The sequence below is a fragment of the Rattus norvegicus genome, chromosome 13 (assembly GCF_021556685.1).
Source record: "Rattus norvegicus strain SHRSP/BbbUtx chromosome 13, alternate assembly SHRSP_T2T, whole genome shotgun sequence".
Lineage (NCBI taxonomy): Eukaryota > Metazoa > Chordata > Mammalia > Rodentia > Muridae > Rattus > Rattus norvegicus.
This window is the reverse complement of record NC_141546.1, coordinates 79,318,309-79,337,811: the sequence shown is the minus strand read 5'-3', so window position 1 is coordinate 79,337,811 and position 19,503 is coordinate 79,318,309. Positions and strand designations below refer to the sequence as shown.

The window sequence follows — 19,503 nt, the reverse complement described above, 5'->3', positions numbered from 1 at the left end:
AGAAGAACAGGACCAGAGAAGAGCATTTCTCAATGTCTGGACTACTCCGTGCATCTTTCCCTGTCCTGTCAACACTGAAAAGCACTGTAGACAAAGGTGAAAATAAATGACTTTGAGGAAGAAGAACGGCAGGTGACTGAGTGGGAGTGCCGGGCTGGGCCAGCCCTTGTTCTGCGTTCAGTGGGTTTGTAACACGCAGACCAAACTAAAACAACTCATTATAGGGCACATTTAAATATTAAATATTAACCCAAACGCTGTCACCTGACCTAATGGAAATGACAGAAGAAGAAAGGGCTTTATTAAATCATGTGCTACAGAACTCTTCTCATTAGAATCCCTGAATTTACCCCAAAGTGACTTTGCTATTTTTATGCATAATTCTGCTGAATTTGATATTCCATTTCATGCTATTAAAGTACTGTCTATACATAAAATACCAAGGTCTCAGGCAGAAGAGATATCAAACACATTTTTGAAAAGAAGAGAAGCAAATTATCTGCCATTCTTCATCCTTTCTTTCTTCCTTTGCCACTTTGGCTGTGGCCCTCACTTTGTGTTACCGCTGGCAGCAGACAACATTTAGGACCAGATACCCAGGCTACTCCGAATGAGCAAAGGGGAGAAGAACAGACAGGAGCAAAATCCACTCAAAACGTGGTCTTCCCAATGTTTAGTTAAGGAGAAAAGTTTCTAAAAGCTTGGTTGATTATCTTTTAAGCGTCTTTTGCTGACCTAAGCTGACAGTCAGTCATACACGGAATGGTTGAACTAATGCCTATCCTCATTAGAACTTAATTTCTGTCAATGCAAGTCATGTGCCTTTTATCACAAAACTGTAAGGTCTACAGTAGATGTTCAATCAGTATGTGCTGGTCTCAAAATAACAGGATCAGGTCAAAATTATCATTTTTTAAGAACATAAATTTGAAGTAAGTTTGAGTCTAAGTATAAACTATCAACAAAAATCATCTATCAAAGATTTATGAAACTAAACAGTAATACAAACAACAGCAAGAGCAGCTCATATTTACCCCGCACTCTCAATGAAGAAACCACTTTACACGATCTGTTTCACTTAATTCTCATAGCAATCTTCTAATACTCATTCTCATCCGTACATAGACTAATAAAAGATTTAAAAGAGTAAATACCCAAGGGTTCCCGGAGCTGAATGTGGGCCCTCTGACACAGCACGAGCCCTCTTAACCTCTGAGCCCTCTCTTCAGCCCATGTTGAGCATCTTTCATTCATCTGTTGGCCAATCGTACTTGTTCTTTTAAGAAATATATTTTTAGATTGTATGGTTTTCTTTTCTGTTTCTGACCATGCTGTCCAAGTCGGCCCCGAGCTCCTGATCCTCCTGCTTCCTCTCAAGCATTAGGTACGGTCACGCGTCACTACCTGGCTCTTTGTCTGTTTTAAAAATCAGGTTGTCATTTTGTTATTGAGTTGCTTGTGCTGCTAATCCTTTAACAGATATGTGGTTTATAAATCATCCTTTAAAACACTTTGCAAAACTATAAACTATAAGATTCCCAAGATTTGAAACACGCATGTCATTTAGTCCCATTATTTAACATTATGTTCATACTTACATTATACTCGGACACTACGCCTTTATAGACTTCATAGAATTCTTCAACATTAGCTCGATCCATATTGAACTATGGTAAAAACAGAATCATAAGCCAATCAAGTGAGCTCCCTTGGCACTCAGCATTTGTCATTCCACTTCCACTTTCTGCTATGTGCTGCCTTTTCCTCACACCGCTCTCAAAGACATTACAAAGCCCAGGCTGCCCTTGAACGTCAGCTCTTCCACCTCAGCCTTGCAAGGGCTGAAATTACAGCTAGTTGCTACCATACCTGCCTCATTCTTTTAAATTCAAACTGTGAGTCCTGGATAATTGATTCTTTTTAGAAGAATATGTTATTAAAGACCAGCTGATCGATATTAATCTGATTACTTATTTATTGAGATTTATCAAGTACTTATGTGTGAGGCATAACTAGGTTTCATACATGTGCCACCTCATATGAGAAGCTCAGGCTTATGCATGTCACTGCTAAGATCCAGAGGCAACAGGAGACTTCTGAACTGGCCTTCTATCACTCCCAGAATCCGCCCCATTGGCCATGCTCTCATCCAATAGTCTAGGACTACAGGAGTGAAGCTCTATTCTTGATACGACAAAACAGGCACAGGCAGTATGGTGCTGTTTATTGGTAGAGTAGACATACAAGGAAGCCATGCAACAAGTTCAGGTCCTTCAGATCTTGGAGAGAGAATAGAGAGCCACACTATTGCCCTCTGAAGAATCTGGGAAAAAAATCACTAAAACTGGTTTGTAACAAAGCACTTAGACACAACAACTGGACTTCCTACTAACACACAAGTGCGAATAGACAGTGTGTACATAAAACACACCGTGACCAAGTAACTCCTTATCAAGGTTGGCTTTACACTCAGGAACAAAATTTTATAACTTTAACACTCTCACAAACTCAAGCACTAATTTAAAGAAAGGGGTCTGAACCCTAGTTTTACCCCCATTCATTCTTTGCTTCTCTGGAGTCACTGAGAAGCGTCAGTCTACAGTCAACACTCACGTCAGAAGGACAGACTGCCATGAGCAGTGTTACTATTACAGGGAGGGAATTTGGTTTGACTTAAATGCTTAATGCTACATTCTTCAACCTTAACCACTAGTAAATCAAAATGTGACATAAAATATAACTTAATAAAACCCACAGTGGCAAGTAACATTCTTTTTTTTTTCTCTCTCTTTTTCGGAGCTGGGGACCGAACCCAGGGCCTTGCGCTTGCTAGGCAAGCGCTCTACCACTGAGCTAAATCCCCAACCCCGGCAAGTAACATTCTTGTGGCCTAGATGAACAGCTGAGACTAAGGATGCCTAACTCGGGTCACATGCCTAGGAAACTGCTGACCTTCGATGACACCAATGCTGACTCTAAAGACCTACACGTGCACTCATTCACCAGTACGCTATTACTGCTCTCACAAGTGCACCAGTTGAGTTACAGAAATATGTGCTATGGCTTCAGTTAAGGACTTTCTGAGAATGTCTGAGAAGGCGATTCTCAGCCAGTATGGGGAGGCTTAAGGGCCATGGGGAGATTATGTACACTAACACTTGAGGGACAGTTTAGAAACCAGGCCCAGGCTGAGAGTGGCAAGGGAATCAGAACAATTCTTCCTTCACTGTTTGCTAAGAAACGTAGGACACACAGCACTCCTTGATGCACCTCACTCTGTCTGTCACTGTGCTTCCTACTTTTCAGCAGAAGTTCCACAAAATGAAGAAACTTTGAGGCTTAAATCTGGTGTGTCATCTGAATATTAGTATCTCAGTAAACAATTATGCCAATTAAATAATTAAAATATTTTCGTTTCATTATAAAGCTTTTGAGTTCCGTCTTCTGTGGCTGTGATTTTAGTTTGTTTTGTTGTTATTGTGGTTTTTGGCTGGCCTGGAACCTGTCACATACATCAGGCTGGCCTCAAATGCATACCTACGTCTCCTTCCTGAGTGCTGTGATTAAAGGCCTATGCCACCATCTCTTTAATTTTAATAAACCCAAATCTCGAGTGCACAGTTACCATTCGCTTACACACATTCTAAGGGTTATTAAAAGCCAATCCTCCCATACAGTACGGCTCACTGCAAAGCACTTACCATCTGTATTGCTGAGATCTCAAAGCATGCATCTCGAATAGCTATTAAAATCTTTCCCAACATTCCTAAAAACGAAGAACAAACTGGGTCAAAATATAAAATATTGGAACTAATTTTGGTTCCTAAGCAATACATGTTTTCAACAACAATGACCTTTGTTTCTACTCCAAATAAGGAAAATGCAATGTCTCTGCAAAAGAGAGCCAGTAAGTTACTGAACTGAGCACCGCACTCATCATTCGGTTCCTGGTAACGGCTTCAAGAATATCAATGATGGTCCTGAGAACAGTGAAAAAAGCTTTTAAGGTAACATTTGCTTTAAGGCCCCATAAATCTACTGATGTAAATAAAATGAAAATCAAGTGCTTTTAAAATAACATTACCAAAGGAAGTGACAAGATGCTGCATTTAGGAGGAAAACACAAAGTGTTAGAAAAAGTAGGCAGACTTCAAGAGGGAATTAAAACATATATCATTCCTAAATCCTGAAGAGAATTGATGGGCTAAAGAGAAGTTTGAGCAACTCAGAAAAAGAGACTGATGCCAAGAAAGAAGAAAGATTACACCCAGTTGAAGGTCTGTGGAGCTAGCTTGATTCTTTCCACACCGCGATATACACTGTGGTGGTTTAGATAGAAATGGCCCTCAGAGGCAAGTACATGTGACTGTTTGGTTCCTTGTTGGTGGACTGTTTAGGAAGAATTAAGAGGGGTGTGGTCTTGCAGGAGGAGGTGGGTCACAGCATAGACTCTGAGGCTTCACAGGCCCACACCAGCTCCAGTCTCTGCCCAGGCTTGAGGATCAGAGTTAAGTTTTCAGCTCCACTACAGTGTCAGGTCTGCCCGTCTGCCATGACCTTTCCCTCAATAATGGATAGACCAACCCTGTGAAACTGAAGTAACCCCCTAATTAAACGCTCTCTTTTTTATCTTTTAGTCATGGTATCTCTTCACAGCAATTTATCAATAACTAAGACATACAGCACGACCAAAAGATGCTTGGGGCACAAGGGGTTTAACTTCAGTTTATAGCTGCCCCTTCTTCATGAAGGGAAGTCAGGGTACAAAACTGAAGGCCAGGACCTGAAGCGGGAAGTAAAACAGAGACCGTGGAAGAAGCCTGATCATTGGCTTGCTCCCCATGGCTGTGCTTGCTTGCTTCTTTCCTTCTTTCCTTCTTTCCTTCTTTCCTTCTTTCCTTCCTTCCTTCCTTCCTTCCTTCCTTCCTTCTTTCCCTCCTCCCTTCTTCTCTCCCTTCTCCTCTTCTTCTCTGGGCTTTTTGAGACAGGGTCTCACTATGTAGCTTTTCTTGGTTTGGAATTTGCTACGTAGACCAGATTGGCCTCAGCTCATAGAGATCTGCCTGCCTCTGTTTCCCTTCCTCAGTGCTAGGATAAAATCAAGGCCGCTGCCACTATTCCCTGGTCCACTTGCTTTCTAACACAACCCAGGACCACCTGCCCAGAGGTGGCCCTGCCCACAGTGAGCTGGGCCCTCTTACATCAACCAACAATAAAGAAACTGCCACACAGACCTGCCTACAGGCTGAGAGTACAGAGGTCATTCCTCAACTGAGAGTACCTCTCCCCAGATAGCTCGCCATTTGTGTCAAGTGGACAAAAACTAACTAGCACAGTCCTGGATGTCAACATGAGGAATGTGGGCACAAATTCCTTCATGAATAGGTGGTTTTTATAAGAGGAGTTTCTGTTGACAATAATTGTATGGCAATAGTTTTGAGATAGTTTTGCTTCATTTAAAAATTTATGATATAAACATTTCTTATTGATTAATTTTGTTACTTCACAATTTATGCATTATTTAATGTCTTCTGTTACTCTCTCCTGCCTTCCCTCTCTTTTCTCCCTCCCATCTCTATCACCACTGCCACCCCCACCAGGCCCTTTCTCAGAATCACAACTTGGTTTTGATTTGTGATTTGGCCGTGACCCATTTAACCAGGGCCATCTGTGTGACCATTAGGTTGGAAGAGTCTATCGGAGCCTGGGGGTTAGAGACACAGTGAAAACAATGATTACACCCCACCAGGCACTCTGATCTACCAGTGAGGGGTAGGGTCTGGGAGCCTCTCTCTCCTCTCTGCTGAGGGGCCCATTCTTATGCAGACCCAGTGTGAGCATCCTTAGCTGCTGTGAGTTGTGACACCAATCCCTGTATGCTGCCTACAAGGTAACTTGGACTTTTCAAGTAAACTACAACTCTATCTCCCTCTTTCTCTGTCTCTTACACACACTTGCGCACACATATACATACATACCATATTCTATACCATCAGGATATGTACTTAGTCCAGTCACCAAGCAAGAACAGTGCCTTAATGTGAATTTTTATTTACTATCTGAATTAGAACACAGTAGTGCTCTTGTAATTGACGTGGGATGGGGGCTGAAAGCAAGTCAGAGGTGAACTGTTGTAAAGGCCTAGTGATATCAACCACAAGGTGAGGACGCCAGTTTCTCTGAAGTTTACAGTTTAAAAACAAAAAAAAAGGTGGTGCTCATTGTAGTTTCCAAACTTTTTGAGATCGTGGACCCTTTAATTCTTAGAAAAATTTAAGATTCTAAAGAACTGTTATTTATATAGATTCTATCTAATAGTATTTATTGTAAATTAAAACAGAAATTTAAAATGGTTATTAATTTAAATATAACAAATACTTTGTATGTTAACAGAAAATAATGTTTTGAGAAAAAAGTGATATTTACTAGTGATAAGAGAGATGCTGTTTTAAATATTTTTAAAGTCTCTTGAACTTCAAAATTAATGGAGGGCGGCTAGGTTCTTGTATACACTTTAGCCTTCAATCTATGACGCTGTTTCGGCTAAGCGTATTTAGTTGGACAATGGTGGAGTATCTTAATAGCAATTCAAGACAAAGGCCCATATTCTTACACGACAAGTGGGAGCTTCTCCAAAGGTCACTGCAAGGTCTGCCATGGCAAGTCTCTGATTGTTGCCATGACATTAAACGCTCTGGTGTACCGTAGACTTTGTGCCTGTATAGTTTGTACCACACAGTGATCATCCGGGAAGCACCAGTTTGCCACACTGTGGAGGTCTTTCAAATGCTGACACGTTCTGTTCTGCCACAGCTAACAAACTGAGGCCACTCCCTCAGTGTTGGGGAAGCAGCTAAGCAGGTGGAGGCTGTTCTCTGAGACTCAGTTCCCATGTACGGTCTTCACGGGGATTTTACCTGTGGCCGTAACTACTGCTAGCTATGGGATTTTACCTGTGGCCGTAACTATTGCTAGCTATGGGATTTTACCTGTGGCCGGAACTATTGCTAGCTATGGGATTTTACCTGTGGCCGTAACTATTGCTAGCTATGGGATTTTACCTGTGGCCGTAACTATTGCTAGCTATTCTCTTTAAAATGGCATCCGTACTTACACTCAGGGGCTGGAGAGGCTGCTCAGTGGTTAGAGCACTGGCTGCTCTTCCTGAGGACCCAGTTTCAATTCCCAGCAACCACATGGTGGTTCACTACCATCTGTACCACCAGTTCCAGGGGACCCAAAACCCTCTTCTAGCCTCTGAGGGCACTAAGGACACATACAGGTAAAACATGCATACACATGATAATCTAATAAATAAAAATTATGTTTTCTTAATTGCAAAAATTCTTTCCAAAATTAGGTATTAAAGCAACAGTTTGTCAAGTAAAAGTGTAACCATTAGCTTTTTCTATGTCCACCCCAGTTCCAGAATAATGACATGGGGGCTGATTTATTTATGAATTAATGCCTAGACCTTAAGCCAGCTTGTTCCCTACCAGCTTTTAACTTTGTTATACTAATCGAAGTTCTTACTCATGGCTGATTATCCCTCGTAACTTTAGTTTCTCAAACCTTAATTTGAATGTTGGTTCTTACATGCTTTAACCTCCCTTTTAGCCCACCACCCACCAGAGGTAATGGAAAGAAGAATATGGGGAAGTGAACCTGTTTAGAAAGGTTCCGGGTTGTCTGGAAATCAGCAGTTCAGTTCACAGGTCAGCAGGCGGCGGCAGCTCGATCCACTCACAAACACTTCACAGATACACCCGCAGTCCAGTCTGGTAGAGTTGGGTTAGCAACAGTGATGATGTGACCTAGCAGAGACAGCCAGGCCTCAGCCTCAGCTCTAATCAGCAGGAGGGACCAACAGGAACACCAGGAGAAGTTCTTGACTGTGCCTCTTTAGTGAAGCAAAGATCGGCAAAAACCTACAAGCGTTGCACAGCCAGCTGTGCCAGCAAGTTGAGCTCCATGGAGTCCTATTTCTACCCTCCAAACATCACATGTCCTCCACAGGCCTTGCCTCAGCATGTGCATCCAATCAATCAGCCCAAGTCCACATAGTCCTGACAAATGGAGGCAACATATGGTGGATCACACAAGTGTGTTGTTAGCAAAGAGTCCTCCATTACGTGTCCTTTCATGTGCTTGCTTTAGTAGAACATCCTCTCTTCTGTGTCTGTTTCAGTGAATCATTCCTTCATGAGTCTGCCTAGTCTTTCACCTGTGTCCACTTCAGGAAAACACTCTTTCACGTCTGCCATAGCACAATTGGCTTTTCAAAGAACCCTTAGGTTTCTACTTCTCTCTCCTCAGTTTCATACATCCAACTTCCATTTCTCACAGGCGAATCCTCCGCACCTCATTCCTTCCCAGAGTTCCTCTCTGTGCCTGGGAGTCCTGTCTTCCTATTCTACTTTGCTAAAGGCCATAGTTTTTTTTTTTATTTTAAACAATCAGAAGGTGCCTTAGGCAAGCAAGGAAGGACAGAGACACATCAAGGGTGTGCAAAACCATCACTCCACATAAATGTGCTATTTAATGACAAAAAAAATGCATGTAGTTGACCTCAGTAGAGCTCATAGCTTGAGCAGATGTGTAGGATGTGAGTTTCCCAGACACCGTAACTCTGGAACAAAAGTTGTTCCTGTGTACTTCCCATTTCTTCTCATAGAGTGTTTAGATGAATCCACAGTACTCCATTATATCCCTTATGTGAGGGGACTTTCTCCACACAAGAACGTGACAGTTTGAAGTACAATACACACTAGTATAATTTGGCATTTCACTTGATCCATTCCAAAACACTACAATATTCACCATGCTTCTGCCTTGTGCAAATGTCAACACACTTGAAGGCACAAGTAAACATAACAAAGGAATGTTACAATTGTAACACTGTATTTTGATGGAGATTGCACTAGCCAATATAAAGACAAATCTAAAGTCTGTATCAATTATAAACCTATATTATCTATCTAGAATCTTATTCAACTATGTTTCCTTGTGGGATGTATCATATGAACAATTCTACTTACAGATAAGCAGGTCTGATGCTATGGTCCCAGTTACGGTAATCACTACTGTGAAGGACAGTCCCACTCAGGTCTGATTCCTATCTGAAAATTCCCCACTAGTTGAGGTCATATGGAGTTACTGCTCCCACATCTGCTCAATATCCACGGATACTGCCTTTTTATGGCCACTTGTGTATGTGTGGTGAAAGGTCACAGAGGCTTTTAAGAAAGTAGTTTCATGTTTAACAGCTTAGAACACAAAGAGTTGGTAACCATGTGTCCTCTACTCCACCCTGGATAGAAAACGGGGGCTGGGGATTTAGCTCAGTGGTAGAGCGCTTACCTAGGAAGCGCAAGGCCCTGGGTTCGGTCCCCAGCTCCGAAAAAAAGAACCAAAAAAAAAAAAAAATTAAAAAAAAAAAAAGAAAACGTCCAGGTGACTGAACAAATGGCAGTAACTATGTAAATGAAGCACGCAGGCAGCAATAAACTCAAAACAAAACGGTGTCGGAAGCAAAGGACAAAAGGGTCACACAAAGCCGAGGGTCTTAACTGGCTAGCGCTTGCAGAACGACTGCATTTTAAAGTAGCTTGCTTACAACTCCATGAATGTCACCTCTTAAATCTGACTTAAGTTTGACTGTCAAGCCATTCCTTCATTGCCACTCATCGAGTTTCTCACCTGGTTCATTTAAAAGCTTCTTTTCAGATGTCTTTTTCACAACAACTCATGCAATAGCAGGGGTTTTTTTTTACTTATTTAATCTTGCTCTTCCTGTGACTATACCAATTTCCTTTTAAAGTGATTTCCTGAACACTGGACTAGCAGGAACTGCCACGTACCCATAAGACCCAATAACTACAACCTCCATGGAGAGGTCAAGAGGTGGAGCCGAGATCTAAGCAAAAGCAGCCATAGCTCTTTGACTCCCAGGCCACAGTAATTTAGTTAGGCACCACAATTAGCTTAAGCTACAGAGGCCTTCCCTGGGATTATTTTGGGGCTGTTTAGAGTCTTCCCTAAACTCAGTACAGCCCCTTTTCTTGTAGTCTTGTAAAACTGAGACAGGGAATCCAACATGGCTTTCTTGTCTTGCATCAGCAGGGTCCTCCTCATGCTCCCTGCTTATATAGGAAGTAAAGTGCTGTATCCTGAGTTTAATCATTTAAACACAAATGGGCTTGCTGCAAATATAGGAAATAAGATCACATGGTAAAAATAGGCAATTTAAAACCAACTGGAATCACCAGGAAAGGAACAGTAAATATTTCTGGCAGGAATTAAATTGGAAAGTAAAAACCTCACATTGGGTTACACAGTCTAAGGTAGTTGAGAGTTGTAAGATAAGGCGGCCCAGCTCACTAAAGTGTACAATTCAGGAATAATGGGGTTCTGACATATTGCTTAAGGTTGACTAAGACATTGAAGTGGGAAATCTAGGGGACTTGAAGGATTTGAAACATGGGCTGTTTCTAGAAGCCATAGTTTTTCTTAAACAAAAAATCTGAGCACCAGGTATGTCCTTATGGACTGCTGACCAGAGGCCCCCCAAAATGATACATACACTTGCCATTCTTCTTAACTACCCACCAGAACCAGATGATAAGAACCTTTGGCTGAAGAGACCACATGCATTGGGTGTAAGATACAGAGAAATAAAGCTGAAACTGATCTGGGAACCTCTCCTGCTGGCTAGCTTTTAAGATGCTAGGTGTTATGAAGCCTCAGGCATCAGTAGTCTTACCAAGATGAATCCCTAACAAACTAAAATCCCAACCTACCCGACCACGAGTACACACGAATGCAATATGGCACAAGAGGGGAGAACAAACTTCACATTGGATTGGAGTCAAGGCCCGATCTGCATTTATTTCTTCACTGGTACTTTTCTGTAATCCCAGTCCAATATACATACATACATACATACATACATACATATATATATATATATACACACACACACACACACACACGTATATGTGTGTGTGTGTGTGTGTGTGTGTGTGTGTGTGTGTGTATCCATGGCTGGGGAGGTGATAGGGACACAGTGGAAGGATTTACTATAGTTGTTTGGCTAAACCAACATCAAAATGCCTTCTAAACATCCATGAGTTTTTTTTGAAAAATTTTTTTATTGAAAATATTTTCTCATACAATAGATTGACATAGTTTCCCCTCCCTCCACTCTTCCCAGTCCCTCCCCACCTCCTCTCTGCTCCAAACCCACTCCTTTTCTGTCTCTCATTAGAAAAGGACAGGCTGCTAGAGGTAACAACCAAACGTTATAAAATATAAGATAAAAACTATCACGTCAAGGCTGGACAAGGCAATCCTACAGGAGGAGAGAAGCCCCGAGAGCAGGCACAAAGATCAGGACCCACTCATTCACACACTCAGGAGTCCCATGACAATACTAAGCTGAAAGCTAGGATGTGTATGTGCAGAGGATCTGGTGCAGGTCCTTGTAGGCTCACTCCTTGCTGCTTCGGTCCTTGAGTTCATATGAGTCTTGCACTGTTGATTCAGAGGGCCTTGTTTCCTTGGTGTCCTCCCTCCCTCTGGCTCTTACAGCCTTCTTGCTTCTCTTCCACAGGTTCCTTGAGCTTTGAGGGGAGGGATTCGATGGAGACGTCTCATTTAGAGTTGTGCGCTCCAAGGTCTCTCTCTCTCTCTCTCTCTCTCTCTCTCTCTCTCTCTCTCTCTCTCTCTCTCTGGCTGTCCGTCTCTGTATTTGTTCCCATGTCTTGCAGGAGGAAGCTTCTCTGATGATGGCTGAAGAAGGCTCTGATCTCTGATCTCTGATCATGTTAGAATAGCAATAGCAGTGATTTTATTGTTACCTTTTTTTAAAGACCAGTAGTATTTTGGTTTTACCCTAGGTCGCTGGGCTACCTAATCGAGTCTCTGGTTCTTGGCCACCCAAACGGTGTCAGGTATGGGTTCCACATTGTAGAGTGGGCCTTAAGTCAAGTCAGATGTTGGTTGATTACCCCACAAGTTCCGTGCTACCATTGCTGTAGCGTATCTTACAGGCAGGACAGGCTGTAGGTCACAGAGTTTGTGGCTGGAGTGCTGTCTGTCCTTTCCTTTTAAAGGCTTGCAGAGTGCCTACCCATGTTAAAGGCACTGGGGTATAGGGGTGAAGGCTCCATGTAGGCTCCAGTTTGACTTCTCCACGTTAAGCCAGTTGTGTGGGTGCTGTCCTCAACAATGGGACCCCATTGCCTAGAGTAACCCATTGTCTTGGCAACAGCTCAGGTTATTTACAGATTTCCATGGGAGCCCCTTGGCCAACAACTAAATGAAACCCATCTGTGGTACTAGAAGACTTCTTTGGTGACAAGAGATTGCCAGTTGGAACTCTGTCACTCCCACTATCAAGAGACCTCACTAGGGTTGTTTTAATATATTTTAGGGAGTTACTGCCTCACCAGCTTTCCTTACCATCCCGCAAATGCTCCTCATTTCTAGCTGTCTGCCTCTCCCTGCATTCTCTTGCTCAACCCTATCCCCCACCTCCCCACTTTGTCCTCCCATTTGCATTCCAATCCACCTCCAGTCCACATATAAAATCTATTCATTTACCCCACCCAGGGAGATCCATGTGTCCTCCCTAGTCAACTATCCTCTCCGAGTCTACAGATTATAAGTTAGATTTTATTTATTCAATGTCTACTATCCACATAAAAGTGAATACATACTGTGTTTCTCTTTCTTGGTCTGGGTTATCTCACTCAGAATGACTTCTTCTAGTTCCATCCATTTGCCTGCAAATTTTACAATGTCATTTTTTTTAACAGCTGAGTAACACTTCATGTGCACATGTACCCCACAGTCCCTTTATCCATTCTTGTGTCCAGGGACTAGGCTGTTCCCCGTTTCTGGCTATTATGAATACAGCAGCAATGAGCGTGGTTGAGCAAGTGTCCTTGTGGAAGGGTGAAGCATCCTTTGGTAAACGTACAAGAATGGTTTGACGGATCTCGAGGTAGAGAGAGTCCCAATGTTCTGGGAAACTTCCATATTGATTTCTATAGTGGCTGTACAAGTCTGTACTTCCTCCAGCAATGGAAGAGTGTTCCCTTATTCTCCATCCTCCCCAGCATGAGCTGTCACTTGTGTTATTGATCATAACCATTCAGATAGGTGTAAGATAAATCTCAAAGGTGTTTACTGACAGCTAAGGATGTTGAACATTTCTTTGTGTGTTTCTCAGCCATTTGAGTTTCCTCTATAGAAAATTCTGTTTAGATCTGTATCCCATTTTAAAATTGGATTTTTTTTTTGAATTTTGATATCCAATTTCTTGAGTTCTTTATCTATTTTGGATCTTAGTCCTCTATTGGGTAAAAAGTCGGTAAAACTCTTTTCTCATTTTGTAGGCTGTTGCTTTGTCCAAGTGATGGTGCCCTTTGCCTTATAGAAGCTCTTTAGTCTCATGAGGTCCCATCTATTGTTAACCTTGGGACCTGTGTTCTGTTCGGGAAGTCTTCTCCTATGCCAACGAGATCAAGGCTATTCCCACTTTCTCTTCTATCAGGTTCAGTATATCTGGTTTCACGTTGAGGTCTACGATCCATCTGGCATTGAGTTTTGTGAAGGGTGATAAGTACGGATCGATCTGTAATCTTCTAAATGATCAGTTTGACCAGCACCTTTTTCCTTTTTTTGGAAGATGCTATCTTGTATTTCTGGGTTCTTCACTCACAAATCAGATGTCTGTGGGTGTACATATTTATGTCAGTATCTTCGCTTTGATTCCGTGCATGAACCACCACTCTGGAGTGTAATTTGAAATTGGGAATGGAGAGACCTCCAGCAGTTCTTTGATCGTTCAGGAATGTTTTATCAATCCAGGATTTGTTGTTTGCCCTCATGAAGTGGAGAACTGTCCTTCCGATTTCTGTGAAACACTGTGCTGGAATTTTGATGGAGACTGCATTGAATCTGTAGATTGCTTTGGGTAAGGTGGCCATTTTATTATGTTAATCCTACCGTCCCACGGCCGTAGGAGAACTCTCCATCTTCTCACGCACAGGGAAACACTACTTCCAGCATTCATCAGGGAAGCTGCTCCTTACACGGAATGGTGGTGGATGTAGAGACGTGGCTGCTCACAGTGCTGAGAATAAGGGACAGCTGACTGATTAAACTTAAACCAAATATTTATACAACTTGCTCTAGACCCAGAGAATATCATGGAAAGGGGGTAGAAAGAATGCCAGAGCCAGAATATGCTCATAAACGCTGTCTAAGAAGTAAATACCTTCTGTGGCTGTCAACAGCTAGTCACGCATGGGAGAGGAGCTCACAGGATCCTACTGACCCTGCTGAACTCTGAATATGAATGAAATAAAGTAAAAATGTATGTATGAAAATGCCGTGATTATTCTGTATGACGTTCTCCTAAAAAATTAAAACATATAAACTCTATCCCTAGAAATTATTATAAAGATAAATAGGATATGTATTATAGGCTTTGTATAAGAAGATGGTTACTAGGGAATTACTGAAAATAAAACAAAAAATATGTAATAAAACAAGAAAAAGGTAAAAAGAAGTATATTTTTGCATCTATTACTCATACTTTAAAATCACATTTTAAAGGTCATGTAAGTGCATATAAGTTAAAACAAAAATATAACAGTGTATGAAAAAGTAGGATATAAACTAAAGAAGAATAATTATTATTTCACTTGAAACTGGTCTTACTATTGCACGGAATAGTACAAGAAATAAAATTACCCATCGACAGAGATATAAAATTTCTTAAGATAAGCCAAGGGCTGGGCGTGGAGGTTTATTCCCAGCACTAGGGAGGCCAGAGGTAGATGGACCTCTGTAAGTCTGAGGTCAGCCTGGTCTACAAAGTGAGTCTAGGAAAGCCAGGATTCTGTTACACAAAGAAATGCCTTCTCAGAAAAAAAAAGCAAAAAAACTCATCAACATATGAGAATAATTACATATCAAGGACTTATTTCAGGTACACAAGCCTTATTCACAACTTAAAAAGTCAATTAACGCAGCAATGCTAATAAAACTATGAAAAAGAACACATGATCACATCAATGATGCAAAAAGAAGTATTAAAAAACATGCAATACCCTTCAGAATATAAGCTCAGAAAAACAAGAAGGGATTGAAACCTCCTTCATCTTGATGTGCTGTCGGAGGTTAAGACAAGGTACTGAAGCAAGAGGGAAGTGAGAGGCTGTTGGATCAGAAAGAAAAAACATCAAACCAAGAGTCTCATGTTAGAAATGTTAATCTACAACTAAGTCACGGAGGTAACAACTGTTTTCAACAAGGTGATAGTAAAATCTTACACAGTAAAGATACAACTACTCTAAAACTACGGGGAAATAGAACAACGATGAGAATAGCTAAAACAACCTCGGGGAGGAGTGGTGTGGAGCCGGGCACTGCGGTGCCCACCTGAACCCCAGCACCTGTGAGACGGACCTGGGAGAAGAGACAGCGAAAGGCCAAGGTCAGCCTTCGGCCTTTAGGAGACGTTTGAGGCCAATCTGGAACACAGAGTGACATTGTGTCCAGTGGGAAGACTCATTCTATTCAAAACTGTCATCGCGAGAGTGAGTGTTGGCAGAGCAGCCGCACGCATGCACATCAGGGGAACAATAAGAACCCTGAACACATGGCCCCACACTTCAGGCCAAAGCAATTCCACAGAGGGAAGCTGACCCCAGCCAGCCCAGTGGCACCCATGCAGGGACATTAGGAAAAATGGCCTCTGCAGTTACATCTCACAACACATGTACACTGACTAGGACATCTACATGGACTTGGCGGTTCTCCTCTCACATATGCTGTATGTATTAGTCACATACCCCTTCATACAATACTCATAGCAGTCCCATGGACTGAATGTTCTATGTTGAACCCTAACCTGATGGGATATGTTAGCAATGGAGGCGCACACGCTCTTAGTCTTTGGCTGTAATCAGGTGTAGGATTAGAAGACAAACGCTTTGAGAGTGATTAGGTCATCAAGATAAAGATACACATAGAATCTTTGTATAAAAAAACTTTAAGCCATGGGAAAATAGTGAAAAATACCCACAAAAAATTTATATTTTATTCATGTAGGATTTGTTAAGGAACGTTCAATCTTCATACAGCCAAGAGTGTATAAACTAACAAAACGGATATGTAGGTAATACGTTAAACACTCATTCATTTAAACCACACTAGAAAAATTTTATTTGCCTTTAAAATTTATATCTAGCAAAATAGAAGACATGGTAACTAAACATAGTAGGGTGTCTTTAAAATGTGATTATCATAAACCAAGCCAAGGTGACGATTACAAGCATTTAGATTTATCTGCAATAAAGCACAGAAGAAATCACAAGGCCTGCCACATTCAACAGAAGAAATGTAATGCTAGTCCAAGCACACATGCATAACAAGTAACCCTGTGTATAAAACCCTGTGGGAATACTTATCTTCTCTATAGAAATGCTATGAATCAGTACCACTTCAGTGGGAACTCTCACTGGAATGTGTTTCAGAAGCCCACAGATTGGTCTGGCTGTGTCTCTGCCAGCTTCCCTGACCACTCAACATAGCTGAAAAGTCAACTTGTGAAACGTTTGTTTTGGCTCACATTTCATTCTATAATATGTTGCTAATATGTGACTAGACTTCCTAGCACAGCAGACATGCCTGACAGAGCAAAACATTCAGCTCATGGCCAGGAAGCAAGAGAGAAGAAGGGCTAGGTCCCATCAACCGCCTCAGGGACTCACCCTCGATGATCTGAAACCCCTCATCAGGCCCCACCTTCCAGTGTCACCATGAAGCATGGAATTAACCTGAGTATTGAGAGGACACTTAGGATTCCAACTCCAGTTGACCTGCTGTGGTTTATGCTACTATCTCCAAAATAAGCAAAAATTTAGTATAATTGCATTAATTTAGTAACACATGGTAGTTTAGATTCAGTTTAACTATTAAGAACTAAGAAAGGCACTTAGGACCTCATATTGATCCATTACTCATTGTTAAGGAAGTAGGCTTACAAAACAGACCTGATTTCACCAGTATCATTACCAACCCGACACTTATAGCACACATCTAGATCTAAAATGAACATTTTCCTTACCAGCTGTCTAATACGGATTACTCAGAACTCACTGCAAGACAATGGAAGGAGCGACCAATAAGAGCTTTATAAGTTTACCCAGAACATAGTACCTGCACAGTAAAGTCAGGCTCCATATCAACAAAGTGTGGACAGAACAGGCTGGCGAACAGAACCTAGGACTCCCAGGAAAGAGAAATCAAACATCATTCCTTACTGTGACGGCAGGATAGGTTTAACATAGCAAAGAGGTAAGGAACAGCTAGCTGGGTTGCAATAATGTAACAGGTTTAAGAGTGAAAAGATCAAGAATAGAAGACAAAGTAGGGGACTAGGGAAAGCAGGGCTCTGCACTGCAGAGACTTCCAGCTTCCTACCGGGGAGGGTCTTCCTCATCTGAGAGGGGAACACCTTTGGGACTGGAAGAAGAACGATTCCCACTTGAAGATGGCTCCCAGCTTCTAGATTCCCATGAGTGTAATCACAAGGATGCTATACACATGAAAACCACTGGCAGAAATTTGGGGTTTTTTGCTTTTTATTTTAGAGCCAAACACCACAAAAAGACTGAAAAGCTAACTCCAAGCCATGTAAACATTTGTCCTAATATGGACAAAAATAAATATTTTTCCTGACCTAAAATTAATTCTGTTATTTGTCACCTTTTCAAGAAATCTATTTTTAAAAGCTTCACGAGGCTAGCTGACTTTGTGGGTATTTTTAAACGACTACACAGTTTTGTTTACTGTAGCTACCCAAGTCACAGCTAAGAAGACCTGCAAAGTTAGACACAGAGTTCAAGAACATTGCTTCTTCTGTTGGTTTCAAATGACCCTGGCATATCCCAGCTTCAGGAAGGCTACATTGCCATTCATACATAGGCTTCAAAATAGACATATCTTTGGCTACAACTCAAATAAATAATTCTTTCCCTTGCCTGTGCCATGTGTACTACAACCAAATTCTTGGACTTCCTATGCAGCGTGTACTATATTCACTGGTACAGACTACTTTTCCTCTAGTTCCCAGCATGTTAACAATGGGACAGCTTTGCTGTTGGGGCTTCTCAAAGTATGGGGCCAGCATTAAGTAGTGTGAGTATGGCCTGGAAACAATAGAAAAACAAGCTCTTGTGGGACATGATGGTGCAGGCCTGTAATCTCAGACTCTCGAGAGTCTGAGGCAGGAGGACACAAAATAGTCACAGCCTTTCTATGTCTACAACTCCACCCACCCAACCAAGGGAAATCATATATGTGCAATTAGTTTTGTCTTAATTCCTCCTACTCTTTGTTCTTTAATTTGGAAAGCATGAAACACATAAAACGAAAATAAAGTTGTGTATCATGAAGGTAAAATTTCCCCTACTCTAGAGTTTCAGCCCTTAAAGGGGTTCATTGCTGTGTTCTTTCTCCCATGTTCTTCTAAACTGTTTAACCCATACATAAGCATACTCGTGTGTGTGTGTGTGTGTGTGTGTGTGTGTGCCATACACTTTATGCTTTACTGAATTTCCATATATGAGTTGTAAATAAAAATAAACCCATGGTGCAGCATGTGGCATACCTGTGAAGTTTAACAAATAGTTTTGGAGAGAACCACCAGCGATATCACAAGCAGAACTCTTGTTACCGATCTCTCCAATGCTGCCTTTCCCTTCAGAGGTGACTGCCTGGCTTTGGAAGGGTCCTTTATGCTTTACCTATTAATTTTTATTGAAACTAATGAAGGGGCAAGGAGAAAGGAAAGAACAAGAAGAAAAGACGAACTAAAGGAAAGGAAGGGAGAAGAACGTAAAGAAGGCAAGAGCAAGAGATTAGAGGAGAGAAAAATAAAAAGATTTCATGAGAGAGTTCATAACTAAAATAAATATAAGGGAATAAACCAAAAAAATTACAAACCTTTTTAAAAATTTGAAAGATACAATCAAAACACTACTTAATGGTAGAGAGGAAGAAACAATAAATAAGGAGACAAAAAAGGTAGATAGAAGATTGCTCAATAAGGAAAAAACAAAGTCAGACAAGTGCGTGGGGATTATGGAGATGACTAAAAGCAGATGCATAGAAGCCGGTATAAAATAAGATCAAGTAAAACGTCCATAAAAGTACATCAAAAAGACCAGAAAGGAGTGCGCATCGCACATCATCTTCCCACGCTTTCTGCTGCTCTGTGCTTAACTGTACTGGGTGACTGTCCCACATCCCCAAAGGCCTTCACTTTTCTAGTTGCTCAGCAGCACCCTCTGCTGGTCAGATAGCTTTTCAGTCCATGTGCTGGATTGATTGCCCCACCCTTCTGAGTCCACCAATTTATAGCCCCTGAGGTGGCTGTGAGGCAGCGGGTTGCTCCTAAGTGCCCTAAGTAAGGAATGCAGCCAC

The 19,503-nt window shown here is 41.6% G+C and overlaps 1 protein-coding gene across 4 annotated transcripts in view; it reads right to left on the bottom strand.

Moving 5' to 3' along the window:
- The window catches only part of Nme7 (NME/NM23 family member 7), a 129,326-nt gene that overhangs the window by 59,538 nt on the left and 50,285 nt on the right, over nucleotides 1–19,503 (bottom strand). For all 4 annotated transcript variants that reach the window (XM_087579962.1, XM_087579961.1, XM_087579963.1 and 1 more), the window contains 2 exon segments: nucleotides 3,702–3,766; nucleotides 1,599–1,667 (listed from right to left, as the gene is read on the bottom strand). In XM_087579962.1, coding sequence (XP_087436088.1) covers nucleotides 1,599–1,667; nucleotides 3,702–3,766 — 134 coding nt within the window.